Here is a 17,170-nt window from a genome sequence, read left to right as displayed (position 1 = left end):
GAAATTTAATTGCTGTTTCGGCACAGCTAGCTACATCATCGGCGAACATTAGACATATAATGTCGTGGATTTCATTAGTAATGAATAATCCAGATCCACATTTCTCTCGTAACATCGTAGATAATTCATCGATAAATAATGTAAAAATCGTTGGACTGGTTTTATCACCTTGCCTGGTTCCAATATTGCATTAAAAAAATTCTGTTATGTTTACATGTGAAAACAAAGAGTGTCCGTCGGGTTGGATTTTCGTATTTTGAATTTTAATGCATGAATACAGCGATGTATACATATTAAGTAAAACATTATTTTGTTTTCGATGTATGCCTTTTCTTTGTAGGGACTGGAAGAGTACATGATGATAGATTTTATCGAAGGCTTTGCGGAAGTCAATGTATAAACAATAAAATCGTCCTCCTTTTTTTGACAGATATTTTCGAGCTATAGCTTGTAGACAGAATATATTATCGATAGCTGAGTAACCAGTACGAGAACCTGACTGTGATTCATCAATTTTATTGTTGATTTCTGCCCATTCGTACAATCGTTTATTAAGGACACCCGTGAAGAATTTATACATTGTATTTGTAAGTGATATTCCACGATAGTTTTCTGGCATATGTGTTGGTCCTGATTTATGAACAGGACAGATAATACTTTTCCCCCATGAATTCGGGAATTCTTTGGTTTTAAAAATGTTGTTAGAAATCTTAACAAGATATAGTGCTAAAATGTCAAAAGCATATTTATAATATTCTGATGGGATGACGTCTATACCACAGCTTTTGCCATTTTTCAGTTTTCTAATGGCATCTTCGACTTCTGATAAAATGATTTGTGAATTAAGGGATATTGTATTAGGAGCAGGATCTACAGCTATATCGTCTAATAAAATGGGTGGTGCGTTATTATCATATAGTAAATCAGAGAAATAATTTCGGCAATCATTTGGACTTATACTTATGTCAGTGCATATTTTTTGTTTTGATTGTTTAATTTTTGTCCACAAATAATTTGGGTTATTGAGGTTATTTATAAGTTCCCTTCTGTTTTCTGTTTGGAATTCCCGCATTTTGTTATCGCAGTAATTTTTAAATGTGTTTCTGCGAATTTTGTATTCCCTTAGATCAATTAATGAATTGAAAAGCCGAAATTTCCGTAACTACTTATATTTCTGCATTTTAAGAAAGTTACAATTTTCGTCCGACCATTTCGGTTGTTCGTCTCTCATCCTCGGAGACTGTGACATAACTTCGCCAGCTTCGTGATAAAATGACGTAATTGTATCAATAGCTGCATTAATGTTTTCATCTATAATGTTAATCAATGCTTGGCTGTTTTTATCAAACAAACTTTTGAAGCGATCTAGAAAGACATGTTCAAATTTACTCCTCCATTTATATTTTTTAAAATACGATAATTGACCTTGGTTATTACTGACAATATTTATGTCATCAATATACTTCACATACATATGACATGTAATCGGAAAATGATCGGATTCTCCACGGTTAAGCACTTGAAAATCGTTAATATGATCGAACAATTCAGATGATGCAATCCTAACATCATTATAATAAGGACATTTAAGAACAAATGAAATGCATCCTCGATGTCATTTGGGTTACATAATATTCATCTACGTTGATCTCTGTCCATGTTCTGGTGTCTGCCCGTTTCTATGGATAATTTGTGAGAGGACAAACGTAATTTTGCAATAATATTCCTATGTTTTATTTTTTATTTTCAACAATATCAAGATACGATGATCTTTTAAATACTGGTATAGTTCCTTATATAGGATCATTGAGCTACACGACGTCACACTGACATTCCAGTTAGTGATATATTGGTCTCGTAATCTGTTTTTGAATAACGGGATAGAGTGATCGTTGTTTACAGATTTGGGGAATAGCCATACATCGGTGAAACCGGTTTGGTTAAGAATGTCCCGTATTCTCGATGACCAATTGTTAGCATTATTTTTACGTTCGATTTCTAATCTCTGTAAAACTACAACTTGTTTAAGAATACAATTTCCCTGTTTCACAGTATGTAATTTCAAAAAAAATATTTAACCATCCTGACATATCTGTCGATATGCAAGGGAAATCGACCAACTTCGGCATATAGCGATAGTGAATTTTTGTTGACATTTTTACGTTCAATAGTCTTTTACAAAATTTACGGTGAACGCGTTCAATATTTTCCGCTTTTATGGATCCCCAAACTTCGCAGTTATAGTTTAAAACTGATGATACATATGCGTCAAATAAATTAAACATGATATTTATGGGTACGTTCATATCTTTCGTTAGGTTGAACAAAGAATGCATACATTCTGTTTTAAATATATGCCAAAAAAAGAATGCATACATTCTGTTTTAAATATATGCCAATTATTTTGAAATCGTAATTTTACGAAACTGTTAATATGTCCTTTTAAGACCATTATACTCGTTCTTGTTTCACTGTAGAGGTTACTACACGAAATAGCCTCGCTGACGAAGGGCTCGGTCGTCTCTTCCAAAGATTGGAAGATCCAGGCTGCGGCCTTCAAGAACTACGTGCGTGTGCCGTATAAATGAAACATATTATTTCATAGATTTGTGACAAACGCTTAATAAATGTCAATTCGTCAGGGTGTTTTTAAAAGTATTTTGTTATCAATGTACTATTTTTTATTATACACTGAAATAAGTCATTATCATATTAAACATCGCTTTAGTGTGTTTATTGTCTACTTCCATTACAACTATGGCGAAATGTTATATGCTACAATCTGTTGACAAAGTTAGAAATAATTGTGTTTGTCTTCTCCACTTTGCAGCAATTGGCTGCGACGCTAGGCGTAGAGGGACTAAACCCGTTGTTGACTGGGCCAATGTCAGAAGAGGATCTCGTAAGTTAAATCAATTGAGTCAGTTTCTGGGGGAAAAAACCTGGCTAAATGCATGTGTGTAAAGTATCGTCCCAGATGAGCCTCAGTAAAAGCGGATAGGTTGCGCAGGCGGGCTAACATACTATTGGCATTATACTTAATGAACAAGTAATGAGCTTGCTGTATTAGAAACCAGCTCAATTAAAGGGTGCCTGATCAACGGGCGTTAACATGAGTTTACACACGGGTTGGACAGAATGTAAACACACCGTCAAGAACAAAATTTTTGCAAATATCTAAAGCTATTGAAATTCGTTTTCAAAAATCTTTAGCGCACAAAGGACATTTTTGCAGTTTGTGCCGATATCTTAAGATTTAAGAATAAATAATTGAATACGTCTGATATCGGTGTCAAAATTTCACGATGCGTGCAGCATAACCGTGTATATAATTGCGTAACACATTGAATTTTTGACCACGAACACAGGCTTATTAAATAAAGTGAATCTGATGTATTTCAAATTGCCATAAGCGGAATAAAAATCTGTCTTCTATGCACTAGTTGAAATTCTAAAGAAAAAATGTTATAATTAGAATTTTGAAAAAAGCACCACATACCGGTGTGTTTACATCCATTGCCGTTCAATTTTTACACCACGAAGTCACGTGATCCTGAATAAGTGCTATTTTAAATTAAATATTAAAATTGTAGCCTCAAACGTTTTGAATTATATAGTTTGCACAAGAAACATTCACGAACGTAACAAGTTTTTTTTACTGTATCAATATGAATTCTTTCTACAAAGTGACAGAGCACAACTAATAAGTAACAAACTAAGACATATATTGAAAGATCAACGTTAATCTTTAGGCAGAGCTTAATCTATTAAATGCATCCGAGATCCGATCTCGCATCTGTATCAAATATATTTGTTATGGAACAACATAACAAATCGCTATCGTATGAAATAATGTTTATCTTTCTTATATTGTTTTCATACAATTTAACGTGTTGTAATATCAATCATGGTATGCACGTTGCAACGCAATGTTATAATAATGTTTAATTTGTAACTGTTTGTGTAAAGTATCTTAAATTTGTTTAAAATGTGTTATTTTTTTTAAAGCAACAATGTCATGACTTCCTGAGAAGGTTTAAACAAAAAAGAGAGAAACAAGAAATAGAAGGACTTCCTCCTCTTGGTTCCAGGGTCGAGTTGGGAACCTCTTATGGACGAATAGGGACCGTCTCAAAACACAGCGGCGATGGTAAGCAAACTTCAGTCACGACTCATAATAAGTGAATAGTAAATCAATTATCTAAATTTAAAAAATATTAGACATATCCTGCTGTATGCTGCGTTCTATACGTGTTAACACACCTTTATTAAAAACTTTGTAAAGGCAATATGTGTTAAGAACAATAAACATATTATTATAGTTGTTAATACAATTACTCGCAGACAATCTCGATGTGATCTGGGACTACCCCGACGATGCTGATACGACGAGATCCACAGTTAGTGTACAACTAGTGAGACAAATTAACATGCCGAGAGTCCTCTTTGATGAACTGATAGCCCCAGGCTGTAGAGTGAGAAGAGGTACATGGCATTTAGCCGTTTATTTGAGATTTAAATTCAAATAAAACGGATTGCCATTAAATGAATGTGTTTCTGTTGCAATATACGAAAACATGTGTTATTTTTAAAGAGATAAACTTCATGGAAAATATAATACATAAGCATGATTATATTTGAATAAAAAAGATTGAGAAATATATGTTCTTTCTTTCATATCTGAATATTGAATTCTCAAGGAATAGATACAGTTTTATTGTTGGTTATTTTTTAAAGATAAAATAAAGCATAACAAACGGACGTATCACAAAGGTATTTGAGATATAGGTATATCAACACTTAACAAACTAATACATTTTACAAATAAATGCATGTCATTCCAAAAGAATACAACATAAAACAAAAAAAAATATTGCATAAATCAAGCATTATACTTTGAAAATGAGTGTGCAAGTTTGTATAAAATAAATAACAATCAAAACAAGATAAATCTGGTCATGTATAATGTCAATACGCATTATCGCGTCAAATACGGCTATTTATACGTAGGACCGGACTGGCGCTACGAAGATCAGGACGGTGGGCCGGGAAATATTGGTTCCGTGTACGGTGTAGACATTAGTGGGATAGTCAAGGTAACGGCAGAGTGCGTTTTACACCTGTATAAGGTGTGTGCCAGTATGCAATTGTACAAATCGATAAATTTTCAGGTAACTAGGTCAAAGGTCAAGGTGACTTGACACAGTAAAATGGTTTCCGGATGATAACTCAAGAAAGCTTACGCCTAGGATCATGAAACTTCATAGGCACATGGATCATGACTCTCAGATGACCCCTATTGATTTTCAGGTCACTAGGTCAAAGGTCAAGGTCGAGGTGACTCGACACAGTAAAATGGTTTCCGGATGATAACTCAAGAAAGCTTACGCCTAGGATCATGAAACTTCATAGGTACATTGATCATGACTGGCAGATGACCCCTATTGATTTTCAGGTCACAAGGTCAAAGGTCAAGGTCACTGACAAAAAACGTATTCACACAATGGCTGCCACTACAACTGACAGTCCATATGGGGGGGCATGCATGTTTTACAAACAGCCCTTGTTTTTACGGGTTTGTATTTACCAAAGTGTAATATTATGTTTGTAACTATGAAACCGTAAATGCTGGTGCCAAGTGTTTAGTTACTAGTCACTGTAAATGTGTGTCTGTCTGAGCGGTATTTACTTTGCTTCCAGGTACGATGGGACAATGGCAACTTAAACACGTATAGGTTTGGGACTAATGGGATGTTTGACCTCGCAATTGTGTAAGTGATTTTAGACGGATCAGCTATTTCTCACGATCAGTTGAAAATCTCCTCAGCTTTTGTTGCAGGATTAATTGTCATTCATACAAAATAAATACAAAATCAACACGTGCTTGTGTTAAACCTCAGACACAATTCGAGTGTGCTTTTGTATATACCAATTGAACCGCTATCCACTTTATTTATATTTAAACGATTATTCGCTTATATTTTTATGCCCCCCTTCGAAGAAGAGGGTGTATATTGTTTTGCACATGTCGGTCGGTCGGTCCGTCCACCGAATGGTTTTCGGATGATAACTCAAGAACGCTTACGCATAGGATCATGAAACTTCATTGGTACATTGATCATGACTCGCAGATGACCCCTATTGATTTTCAGGTCACTAGGTCAAAGATCAAGGTCACGGTGACTCGAACCAGTAAAATGGTTTCCGGATGATAACTCAAGAACGCTTACGCCTAGGATCATGAAACTTTATAGGTACATTGATCATGACTCGCAGATGACCCCTATTGACTTTCAGGTCACTAGGTCAAAGGTCAAGGTCACGGTGACTCGACACAGAAAAATGGTTTCCGGATGATAACTCAAGAACACTTACGCCTAGGATCATGAAACTTCATAGGTACATTGATTATGACTCGCAGATGACCTCTATTAATTTTCAGGTCACTAGGTCAAAGGTCAAGGTCTAGGTGACTCGAACCAGTAAAACGGTTTCCGGATGATAACTCAAGAACGCTTACGCCTAGTTAAGTTTATGTAAACATGATTGGCAATTAATTAGTTCAAACATTAATGATGCCGCGTTCATAATACGTCCATCATGAATGAACTGAGTCCACTCTTGTAAACTATAAATACGATTGCATGGCTATGACACGTTATTTAAATAAGTTTGATAACCAACCAGATCGCAAGAAGCGTTTCAGAACTATTCATCTTGAATTTTACAAAAACATGTAAAAACATACCATGATAACTCCACAGGGTTCAAATCGGACCACTCAATAATATCAATTACATTAAATCTACATTCTGATAGTATCTCTGCAGAATTTTATAAAATATTTTGGACAGATATTAAGGAATATGTTGTTAACTCTCTTAATTACTCTTTAGACACAAATAACCTTACAGAATTGCAAAAACAAAGCAAAATTACTTGACTACCCAAGACCGGAAAAGACACCCTTTTGATCGATAACTGGAGGCCTGTCTCACTTTTAAATGTTGATTACAAAATAGCTACAAAAGCCATTTCCAATCGCATAAAACCTTTCTTAAATTATATAATCAGTACAAACAAAATCGGATTTATCAAAGGGAGGAACATTGTTGAAAATGTAAGACTTTTACAAGAAATTATTGAACAAATGGATGAAACTCACGAAACCGGCGTAATATTTTGTTCTGATTTTAATAAAGCCTTCGACTGTCTTGATCATGAATTTATGGTTAAATGCCTGAGCCATTTGGGTTTTAATGAACACATTTTACAGTGGGTTAAGTTATTCTATTAAGATGCATCATCGCGTGTTACAAAAAATGGGCATTTTTCGCAGTTTTTCTGTATAAAAAGAGTGGTCAGACAAATATGTCCTTTATCGCCTTACCTTTTTATTATTTGTATTGAATTGATGTCGATAGGCATAGAACTTAACACAGAAATTAAAGGAATAAAAATAAACAATCTAGAACTAAAACAGTCACTTTTTGCTAATGACGCCTCTTTCATACTAGACGGTTCTCGTATATCGTTTGAAACATTAATAAAAATCATAGAAGAATTTGCAGCAATATCCGGACTAATATTACACAGACATTAATGTAAAATCCTTAAAATAGGGGCCGTTAAAAATAACCCAATCGAGTTTTGCAAACATAAACAACTCATCTGGAACTCTAAACATGTCTCAACTTTAGGGATAGAATTTAGAAACGAACCAACAGAAATAATGTCTAATATTCCTGAAAAAAAATCATACTGTTGAAACTTATTTGAATAAATGGAAACGGTGGAAACTATCATAATTAGAAAAATTACAGTTTTTTTTGCAATACCAAAGCTTGTATATCCATTTACAGTTTTACCAAATCCATCTCAAGAAATCATTTCAAAAATAAATACGTTATGTTTCAAATTTCTGTGGGATTTTAAACCTGATAAAATTGCCAGAAAGCGGATCATACAAGAATATGCCGATGGTGGTTTACAGTGGAGACAGTGGTCTAGTGGTAAGATGCTGGGCTAGGGATCGAAAGGCACTTGATTTTTTGAGCAAAAAATTAACCCCACGCTTGTATAAATGGGTACCTGTGAGGGAAATAAGTCAATGTGCCGTGGCTGCCTGGGTCCGGTTTAATGAGAGCACCCATGTTCGGGCGACTATGGTTGTACAAGCGAATACTCGTTGTGCTACGATAACCGGATTTAATGGAGAGCGACGATCGTCAGTCGACCGCGCGTTTTTCGACATACTGTCGAGCGACCGCTGTCCACCCCTCACACCACGACTGGTCGTCGCTTGACGCTTTGTCGGCACCCAAAATCCGTGCAAAATGCACGCGGATGAGTACGTTTAGCCGTCCCTCGGACAGGTGAGGCCTGTGAGACAGGTGAGCCCGGAATCTAGCCGGGGCCGCAATTTGCGTTCAAGGTGTCGATGTTCAATGTGTCCTGCGGTTCATATTAATTCAAATGTGTCCTGTGGTTCACATTAATTTATACAACTGGCTACGCTCTTCATCGACGCACGAGCCGAGTGATCCACCGCATACAGTTGTTTTTGTCTATACATTGACGGGTCGACTCGCGGCCGCCGTGGGGCAGCCGGAGGCCCGCCCTTCGACGCCGAGCAGGGCGAGCGAAGACTTGCGTTGTAGGGTGACTAGTTCTGGTACTAGTCGAGACCGAGTGTTTCGTGAACAACGATCGGGGCGGAAGCTACTCTGCCTCACCGCTCTTTGATCCTCGCGGGACAACCTAGCAAGCGATCCCGCTGGCCTCGGTGTTGCGAGCCCCCCAGGAACCCACAGTCCGGACGCTTAGGCGGATTCCGCGTCCGTTCGCGTTTCTCCCCGGCGTTTCCAGCTTGTCGGACACGCCGCCGCCATCAACGTGGGCTAGTAGTGCGGGCGGTAGCCAGTACCTCGATCGCACGCTCGACTTTGTCGGCTTCGCCGCAGCGCAGTGTCCCGACGACTGGGACCGCGCGCGACTGGCCAGTGGATTTTGAGATTCGCGAAGCGCTTCGGCTATCTGCGATAGTCTCGGTAATGATCCATCCGAAAGTTCACCTACGGATACCTTGTCACGAATTTTACGACCTCTATCCCGGTGAACTTGCGCATCTTCTCGGCGCACCGAGAGTAGACCGCGAAGCCGGCCCAAGGGTCCAATCCGAAGAGCTCATTGACTGGAGCGACGGGCGGTCTATACACAGGGTGGGGGTGTAATCAGCGCGAGCTGATCACTCGCGCTTACTAGGAATTCCTCATTCATGGAGAACAATTACAAGCCCCAATCCCTAGCACTAATGAGATTCAACGCATTTCCCGGTCCTTTCGGGCCAGGCAAGTCGCACGCTGATCCATTCAGTGTAGCGCATGTGCGGCCCCGAACATCTTACAGAGAGGGTAATCACGTGATAGTAAAAATGGCGACGTCCATGCCGAGACAGTTATTTTTCACCGTTTTATACCCTTTGTTACTTTCTTTTATTTTTAAATGACGCCCACTTTCCAGCCATAACAGTAAAAACGTGATAAGCGTTTATTTCGTATTTAAATTTGCTTTATATCTCGACTTTACTCCCCGCAAATTTTCTTAGTGGAGCCCTAATTTGGTCATCCCGCTAAGACATTTCGCAGCAAGTAAAGTCGAGATATAGAGCGAAAATAACTATGAAATAAACGCCAGTAACTTTCTTGCTAATATGGCTGGAAAATGAGCGGAATTTAACACTTTATACAAGTAATGAAGGGTATAAAACGGCGTAAATTACCTGCCTCGGCCTAGACGTCGCTATCTCGTGATACTCTTGTTATTACCCCCTCTGTCTAAGGGCATCACATAACTGTTATTGCTCAATCTCGCGTAGTCAAACGCCACTTGTCCCTCTAAGATGCTCGAGGGCGCAGCAGAAGACGCCCGAGCTATTTAGCAGGCCAGAGTCTCTTTCATTATCGGAATTAACCAGACAGATCGCTCCATAAACTGAGAACGGCCATGCACCACCACCCACCGAATCAAGAAAGAGCTCTCAATCTTTCAATCCTCGCAGTGTCCGGGCCAGGTGAGTTTCCCCGTGTTGAGACAAATTAAGCCACAGGCTCCACTCCTGGTGGTGCCCTTCCGTCAATTCCTTTATGTTTCAGCTTTGCAACCATACTACCCCCGGAACCCAGAAACTTCGGTTTCCCGGGGTCTGCCCGCGGGGTCATTTGATCAACCACCGCAAATCGACAGTTGGCATCGTTTAAGGTCAGATAGTAGACGGTATCTGATCGTCTTCGAACCTCAGACGCCCGTTCTTGATTAATGAAAAATGCTGGGTAAATGCTATTGCTGTCGTTCGTCTTGCGACCGTCCAAGAATTTCACCTCTAGCGCCGCAATACGGATGCCCCCGCCAGTCCCTATCAATCATTACCTCGCGCTCCTATTGGGTTGCCGACCGTTTCGCCACTGACTTTGGGCGGCCGCACTTACGCGAGCCCGTACAATGCACGCGGTCTCGACACGCTGCGAGCAGCGTGGCCAAAGTTAAACGCTCCAAGAAGGCCCGTGGCGTGTTGCCGCGGCGGCATCCTCGGTCCGGCGGCGAGTCCACCTCGGAGGGCTGCACGTTCTGCACGCGGCGCAAGCCACGCACAGCCACCTCCACTACGGGCTCCTGACCGCCACCGAACCGTTCGTGGCCTTCCGCTAGCCGGGGAAAGTGCACCCTGCCTGCGAGTTTCGGCGCGCCAGCAGGTCCGAGACTTATTTCGGCCCGCCTGCCGGGCTGAATTCCCCGCGCGGCTTCTGCGGATCCAACAGTTTGACTCTTTTCAACTTTCCCTCACCGTACTTGTCCGCTATTGGACTCGTGCCAGTATTTAGCCTTAGATGGAGTTTACCACCCGCTTAGGGCTGCATTCCCAAGCAACCCGACTACGAGGCGGCTCGAAGGCGCCCCGACCGAGTCCCGCCATTACTGAATCCCCGTTAGTTTCTTTTACCTCCGCTTACTGATATGCTTAAGTTCAGCTGGTAATCTCGTCTGTCGTGTTAGGGTAAGGTGTTCATGGCCGGGCAGCGGGCGCGGAGGTCGCATTTCGGCTTCGCGAGACAAGAGGCCCATTTTTACTAATAAAAATCGCGACTACGTCGACCTCAGTCGCCTGATCACACCGTCATGCGACCACAGTCGCGGCAACTTGCTCCTTGAACGCGACGATTAGTCAGTTGGCGGCCGGCGAGCGTCGGTCGACCACACAGTCGCGCGACTAAACTCGGGTTTTGAAGTTTTGCATTAAACCGGACCCTGGTGCGCCATATGCTGGCGGACGACTTAAATCCCAGTGATCGGGGGTTGATTGTGAAGTCGGCTGAAGATGTATATCGAAGCAGACTATAAACCGCACCTTTAACCTTATAACGTTTAAAAATGTTAGATATTGACCTATTCTTAACATCCCTCAAAGCCAGTTGGGGTAAAAGATTTAAATTTCAACAAGACTCAAAACTGATTAGAATATATACCAATATGCTATATAACTATGGCGGAATGTTAATTTTCAAATCAAATTACCATGAAAAAGATGTAAGAGACCTAAACATAAAATCTGTGTTCTTAAAAAACAACCTGTGTGGATGGCTTAGTGTCTCGTTGGAAAAAAAAGAAACACCAATACAAAAGCAAATTATCTGGAAAAAAATATATATATAACAAAAATAAAACTTTCTTTATGAAAACATGGTTCAAAAGAGGTATTCAATATATTCAACATATATATGATTTTAGGAAAAGAGTATTTTACAGTTTCCAAGATATAATAAATCTTTATGACATAGATAAAGCAGACTTTATAAAATAAAATACCATCAAATTGTCAAAAGCATACCCGTCGATTGGAAAAATAAACTAAAAGAAAACGATATCATTTATTCCTCCCCGCAATACATGCTTAACAAAATAACACAAACATACACAAGCTTGCAAACTAGTTAATAAATCTCTTATACTATAACACAAACCTGAAGAGTTCAAACAATTTGACAAATGGAAAGACACGCTTAATAATCCAGACATTAGCAAAAGAACTATCTTCAGTCAATCAGTCAAATTAACTATTGACACCAAACTTAGAAATTTCCAATATAAATATATCATGGACATTTTACCAAACAATATTTTCCTTCGTAAATGCAATCTCGTTCCGTCAACATTATGAGATTTTTGTTATATGCAGTCAGACACGAATATTCACGTATTCTGGAATTGTCATTTCATCCAAAAGTTTTAGATGGATATCAAACTCTTTATTTACAACACGTTAGAAAGGTTATAAAACATTGAACTACATTTTGCAATTATATCATTCTGCAATTTGACTATAGCTTGCTCCAAAAATGCACATGTTATAAACTCCTTAATATTATTGGCTTAATACTTTATCTATAAATGCAAACAGGAAAAAGCAACACCGCAAATAGATGCTTGTGTGTCTTTTTTTAAGAATAAAATTAAACTCGAGGAATTAATAGCGACAACACAAAATATATTTTTTAATCTCACTGAGCGCTTTTTATGATCAATAAGTACACGTACCCTAAATAACCTTTAAATATACTTTGTAACATAGGTGCACCTACCTTAAAGCAACATACACTTTTCATGCCCCCGGATCGAAAGATCGGGGGTATATTGTTTTTGGCCTGTCTGTCTGTCTATCTGTCTGTATGTGTGTGTCCCAAAACTTTAACCTCGGTTAAAGTTTGATAGCTTTTTTTTAATATTGAAGATAGCAACTTGATATTTGGCATTCATGTGTATCTCATGGAGCTGCACATTTTGATTGGTGAAAAGTCAATGTCAAGATCATCCTTCAAGGTCGAATGTCAAATATCATTGTATTTTTCTTTCCTAAAACTTTAACCTTCGTTAACGTTTCGTCATGACTTTTTGAATATTGAAGATGGCAACTTGATATTTGGCATGCATGTGTATCTCACGGAGCTGCACATTTTGAGTGGTGAAAGGACAAGGTCATCCTTCAAGGTCAAAGGTCAAATGTATGGCTTCAAAGCGGCGCGATAGGGAGCATTGTGTTTTTGACAAACACATCTCTTGTCTTTTCCTTATTTTTGGTTGTTGTGTTTCTATCCGTATATTTATGTACTTTTGTAATTCTTTTCCATGTTGGTGAGCCTTTAAACATATTTATTCACACCAACCATAGTCTTCATGGATGCTCTGCACCATAATTATATCGAAAAAAAAGTGAAACAAATATACTAAATATTATGTATTTCATATATTATATGTTCTGCAAAATATATTATGTAATACATATATTACGATGGAAATAAACAAATGGAATAACACATCACAAACTCTCATGATAACACTAACTCGAATGGTATAAATCATATCATATTCCAACTGAATGAATTTTTGATAATTGTTCAAGGCTATAACTCACAATTGTATCAACAAGTGGTTTTTGTTCAAAATCCTGAGTTTGCATTTAATGATCTTGATAACACGTTTGATAAAGAAACCTTATAACGAGATATAGCGTCAGGAGTGAATCGTTAGGGAAAAAAGACATAACTGTTACTATACGAAATTGCTTCAGTTTAGATAGAAGTATTGTATTGAAAGTATGTGTGAAGGTAACTTAAATGAAGACCTAGTTTGGGATTCCATTTTAGGCCGGTCAGTTCAAGGTTAAGGGAACTGTAATTCGAAATAGAAAAACGGTTGCCTCTGAATAACGTGTGTTTCGATTTCGGTGTTATGGAAAGTCAGTGTGTGTAGCTAGCTTTCGGAAATTCAGGTTAAGATTAATGGCACTGTGACTAAAATATATATAACTGTTTCCGCTTAATAACTTAATTATTGATGGAGGCAATATGAACACCTAGCAAGGGGTTACATCTTCAGTCGCCTAAAGGTCAAGGACGCAGTTACTGAAAACAAACGTTGTCTGATCGATTACTGGAGTTTTAATAGAGTTATTATGGTAACATTGTATGTTCAGGTACCATGCATGCATATCTAGCATTGGGTACCTTATGAAGAAGTTCGGGTCAAGGTCAATGTTGCTAAAAATAGAACAACGGTCATTAATAACTTCATTGTCATGTGCCGACATTGTGCTGATATTACTAGTCTTGGTCGCCAACAAAACATACATACCTAGCATGGAATTGCATTGTTTGGCTAGTCAGATCGTGGTCACGGTCACCTACTAGAACAGAAAACTGTTTCTGCTCATAAACTTAAGTTTGTATGCTGCCCCAAAATTTATTTTGGGGGGAGCATATAGTCGCCGCTTCGTCTGTCCGTGCGTGTGGGCGTCCGTCCGTCAGTCCGTGCACAATTTTTGTCCGGGCTATTTCTCAGCAACTAATGACCGGAATTCAATGAAACTTTATGGGAAGCTTCACTACCAAGAGGAGATGTGCATATTATCAGCGGGTTCTGGTCGGATGATTTTCACAGAGTTATGGCCCTTTGAAATTTTTTATAAAAAAAATCTTGTCCCCCCAACTACTGTGCCCTCAAGACGTTTCCTTTTATCTGAATATATAGTGCAACATTGTGACAAAAAACCTTTGGGGAGCATCACCCGTCTCCGACGGTTTCTTGTTTTTAAAACTTGCCTGCAGACTAAACGTGAGTTTCCCAATTATTTGCGTAATTATTTCAATAAAATGACATTTATTGGTTACATGTTAAAGCCCTGGTTTCATGGCGTAGCCAAGTTTCATGCGGTTTAAATTTTTTCTTTGCTATTAAAAAACCCACAAATAAGTACATTCTTTAACAGATCAATTTTATCATGACCCTTTAACGGGTTATTTTAATTTGTTAATTCTTACTTTAAATTTTATTATTGTATCATAAATATAACTAATGTAGAATTAAATTAAATGGTATGTTCTATAGGGAAGGAGGACATGTACCCGCATCTGGGACGCACTCTTTCAAGACTTCTCGCATGAACAAGAACCGTAGTGTTGCGTCGAACAATAGCCCCGCAAAGACACAGAGGCCGTCTCCTGCATCAAAACCTAAATCTACACCTGCTGGTACACCTATTTCAACCACTAGAACGTCGAAGGACAGAGAGAGGATGGCAAATTTGAATAGAGACAATCAACGTAATGTTAAGCGCAAATACACCTATATATTTTTGTTGAAAAACACTTTTTTAGACTTAAAGTACGAAATATATTGTTAAATGCAGCATGATAAAAATCATAGGCACATTCTAGCGATCTTGGTATTTTTACCTTTTCCAGTTCATAACATAAATTAAAAAACAGCAATATGTTAATGCCCTTACTAGACAGCAGCTTTTGAAATCAGATTATTGAAATCTTTGCTATCGTATAAGAAGCCTACATCTAGTTTGCGAGTACTAAAGTTTTTAAAAGTTTAAAAGCCTGTTTGTTTGAGCTTATAATTAGATTTGTGGCCCGTTGGGTCAATGTCAATGTGACTGTTAATAAGAATAGCAAAACATGGTTTTCACTCAGTGTCTTGAGTTTTTCAAAACGTTAATAAGGTGTTAAATGGACATTTTTGTTTTAACCAACACATTTTCAATCTGGAAACGATGAACATTTTCATCTCTATTCAAAATCTTAATATATTTTTTAGATATTATTTACTTAATAAATGCGAAATGCTCTATTAGCAGCGCCAGTAACAGTGCCTGGGCAATGGTTTTGGCAAAGGGGCAATGAATGGAAACCCTTCGCCGATGAGGGAAACGCTCTGATCGAGGGGAAATATCAGTTGAACCCGAATGGTACTGTCGTTGTCGACATTGACAATGAAAGGTAAATTGAACCTGTTTATGAGCATAGTAGGCTACAGGTTATGGCTTTATGTACCTATTTCAAATTGTAGTATTTTACAACATGTTTATCCCTGTCGGCTATTCCTTTCTCTTCAATATGCCAATTTGATGTATTAATAGTTATTAAATATATTTCTATAAATAGTTATTCTATTCCGTGGATATTTTTCTTATACTTATATGCAAGAAAACAAGAAAACACAAATGGTGTGCCGATATCGATATTTTGCTCATCGTCGTTAATGGCGATTGAACAGATGAAACCATAAAACAGTTTATTTCTACAGACCGAATATAGTTTACTTTATAAACTACAAAAACAAAAAGATCGTATATAAAAGAAATACAATTTAGCAATTCTCAATTATAAACAAGATGTTTCAAATTCAATTTCGTATTCTTCATCCAACATGAATGTAATTAAATGCATACTAGTACAGGTAGCATAACATGATGTAACGTTATTCCGTGCGTACATATAGAAACAACGCGTACAGATTTTGATTGCTCGTATGTTCGGATCATGTTTATCTTAACGACATCTAGGCGTAGTTTGAATCGAGGAGGTGGGGGCAGGGGTGTGTGCGTCAATAAAGTAGGTCAAACCCCATTGAAAAATCTCAGAAAACATTTATTATTATTTTATTTGCCACATTTAAGACTTAATCTTCATAAATTTGGTCGGAATGTTTATCTTGACATTTTCTGAGCAAAGTATGAATCTGGGCAAGTGCGTTGAAAAACTAGGCAATCCGGTCAAATTTTAGAAAAACCGTGTTACTACTTAAGATAGAAGCAACATTTACATCTCAATATTGGCATTTTAGATTGTAAATCTTGACAATATTTTTTCCGCGGTCGGATCTGTGTCTCGGGCGTACATAAACTTGGTCATCAAGTCAAATCTTAGAAATACATTGTTACCACTCTAGAATTCACGGCAATATATCGATGGTTATTCATGAAACTTATTCAAAGGTTTGTCCTGACATTATCTACACCAATTTTAAATCTGGGTTACTTTCGTTCTTGAAAAAGGCTAGGATAAGTATGAAATAAGGTCATGTGCGTCCATAAACTGTGTCACTGTCAAATCTTAGAAAAACATTGCCACTCTAGAAATTACACGTATGACTCGATCAGGATGAAACAAACAATTTATTCAGACTTACACAGTAGTTCGTCTTCATCCTTAAATATGCACATTATTTTCTGTCAAGTAAATAGATGTAAGTTAACAACTAAACAATATACAACATGCAATAGTCATTTAAGATTATAAATACAAATCAAAATAATCGTTGGCAAGATCTA

General features: G+C 38.0%; 1 protein-coding gene across 5 annotated transcripts in view; it reads left to right on the top strand.

The window, feature by feature from the left end:
• Positions 1 to 17,170, top strand: part of LOC127876646 (uncharacterized) — a 45,003-nt gene that overhangs the window by 18,189 nt on the left and 9,644 nt on the right. For 4 of the 5 annotated variants that reach the window (XM_052421978.1, XM_052421979.1, XM_052421977.1 and 1 more), the window contains 8 exons: positions 2,478 to 2,567; positions 2,831 to 2,902; positions 4,009 to 4,150; positions 4,345 to 4,485; positions 5,011 to 5,096; positions 5,701 to 5,771; positions 14,938 to 15,152; positions 15,692 to 15,836. In XM_052421978.1, coding sequence (XP_052277938.1) covers positions 2,478 to 2,567; positions 2,831 to 2,902; positions 4,009 to 4,150; positions 4,345 to 4,485; positions 5,011 to 5,096; positions 5,701 to 5,771; positions 14,938 to 15,152; positions 15,692 to 15,836 — 962 coding nt within the window. The remainder of the gene's footprint in view (positions 1 to 2,477; positions 2,568 to 2,830; positions 2,903 to 4,008; positions 4,151 to 4,344; positions 4,486 to 5,010; positions 5,097 to 5,700; positions 5,772 to 14,937; positions 15,153 to 15,691; positions 15,837 to 17,170) is intronic. The other variant, XM_052421976.1, reaches the window with a different exon arrangement.

The sequence above is a fragment of the Dreissena polymorpha genome, chromosome 4 (genome assembly GCF_020536995.1).
Source record: "Dreissena polymorpha isolate Duluth1 chromosome 4, UMN_Dpol_1.0, whole genome shotgun sequence".
Classification (NCBI taxonomy): Eukaryota; Metazoa; Mollusca; class Bivalvia; order Myida; family Dreissenidae; genus Dreissena; species Dreissena polymorpha.
Note: the sequence above shows the minus strand (reverse complement) of the source record. Positions and strands in the feature narration are given on the sequence as shown.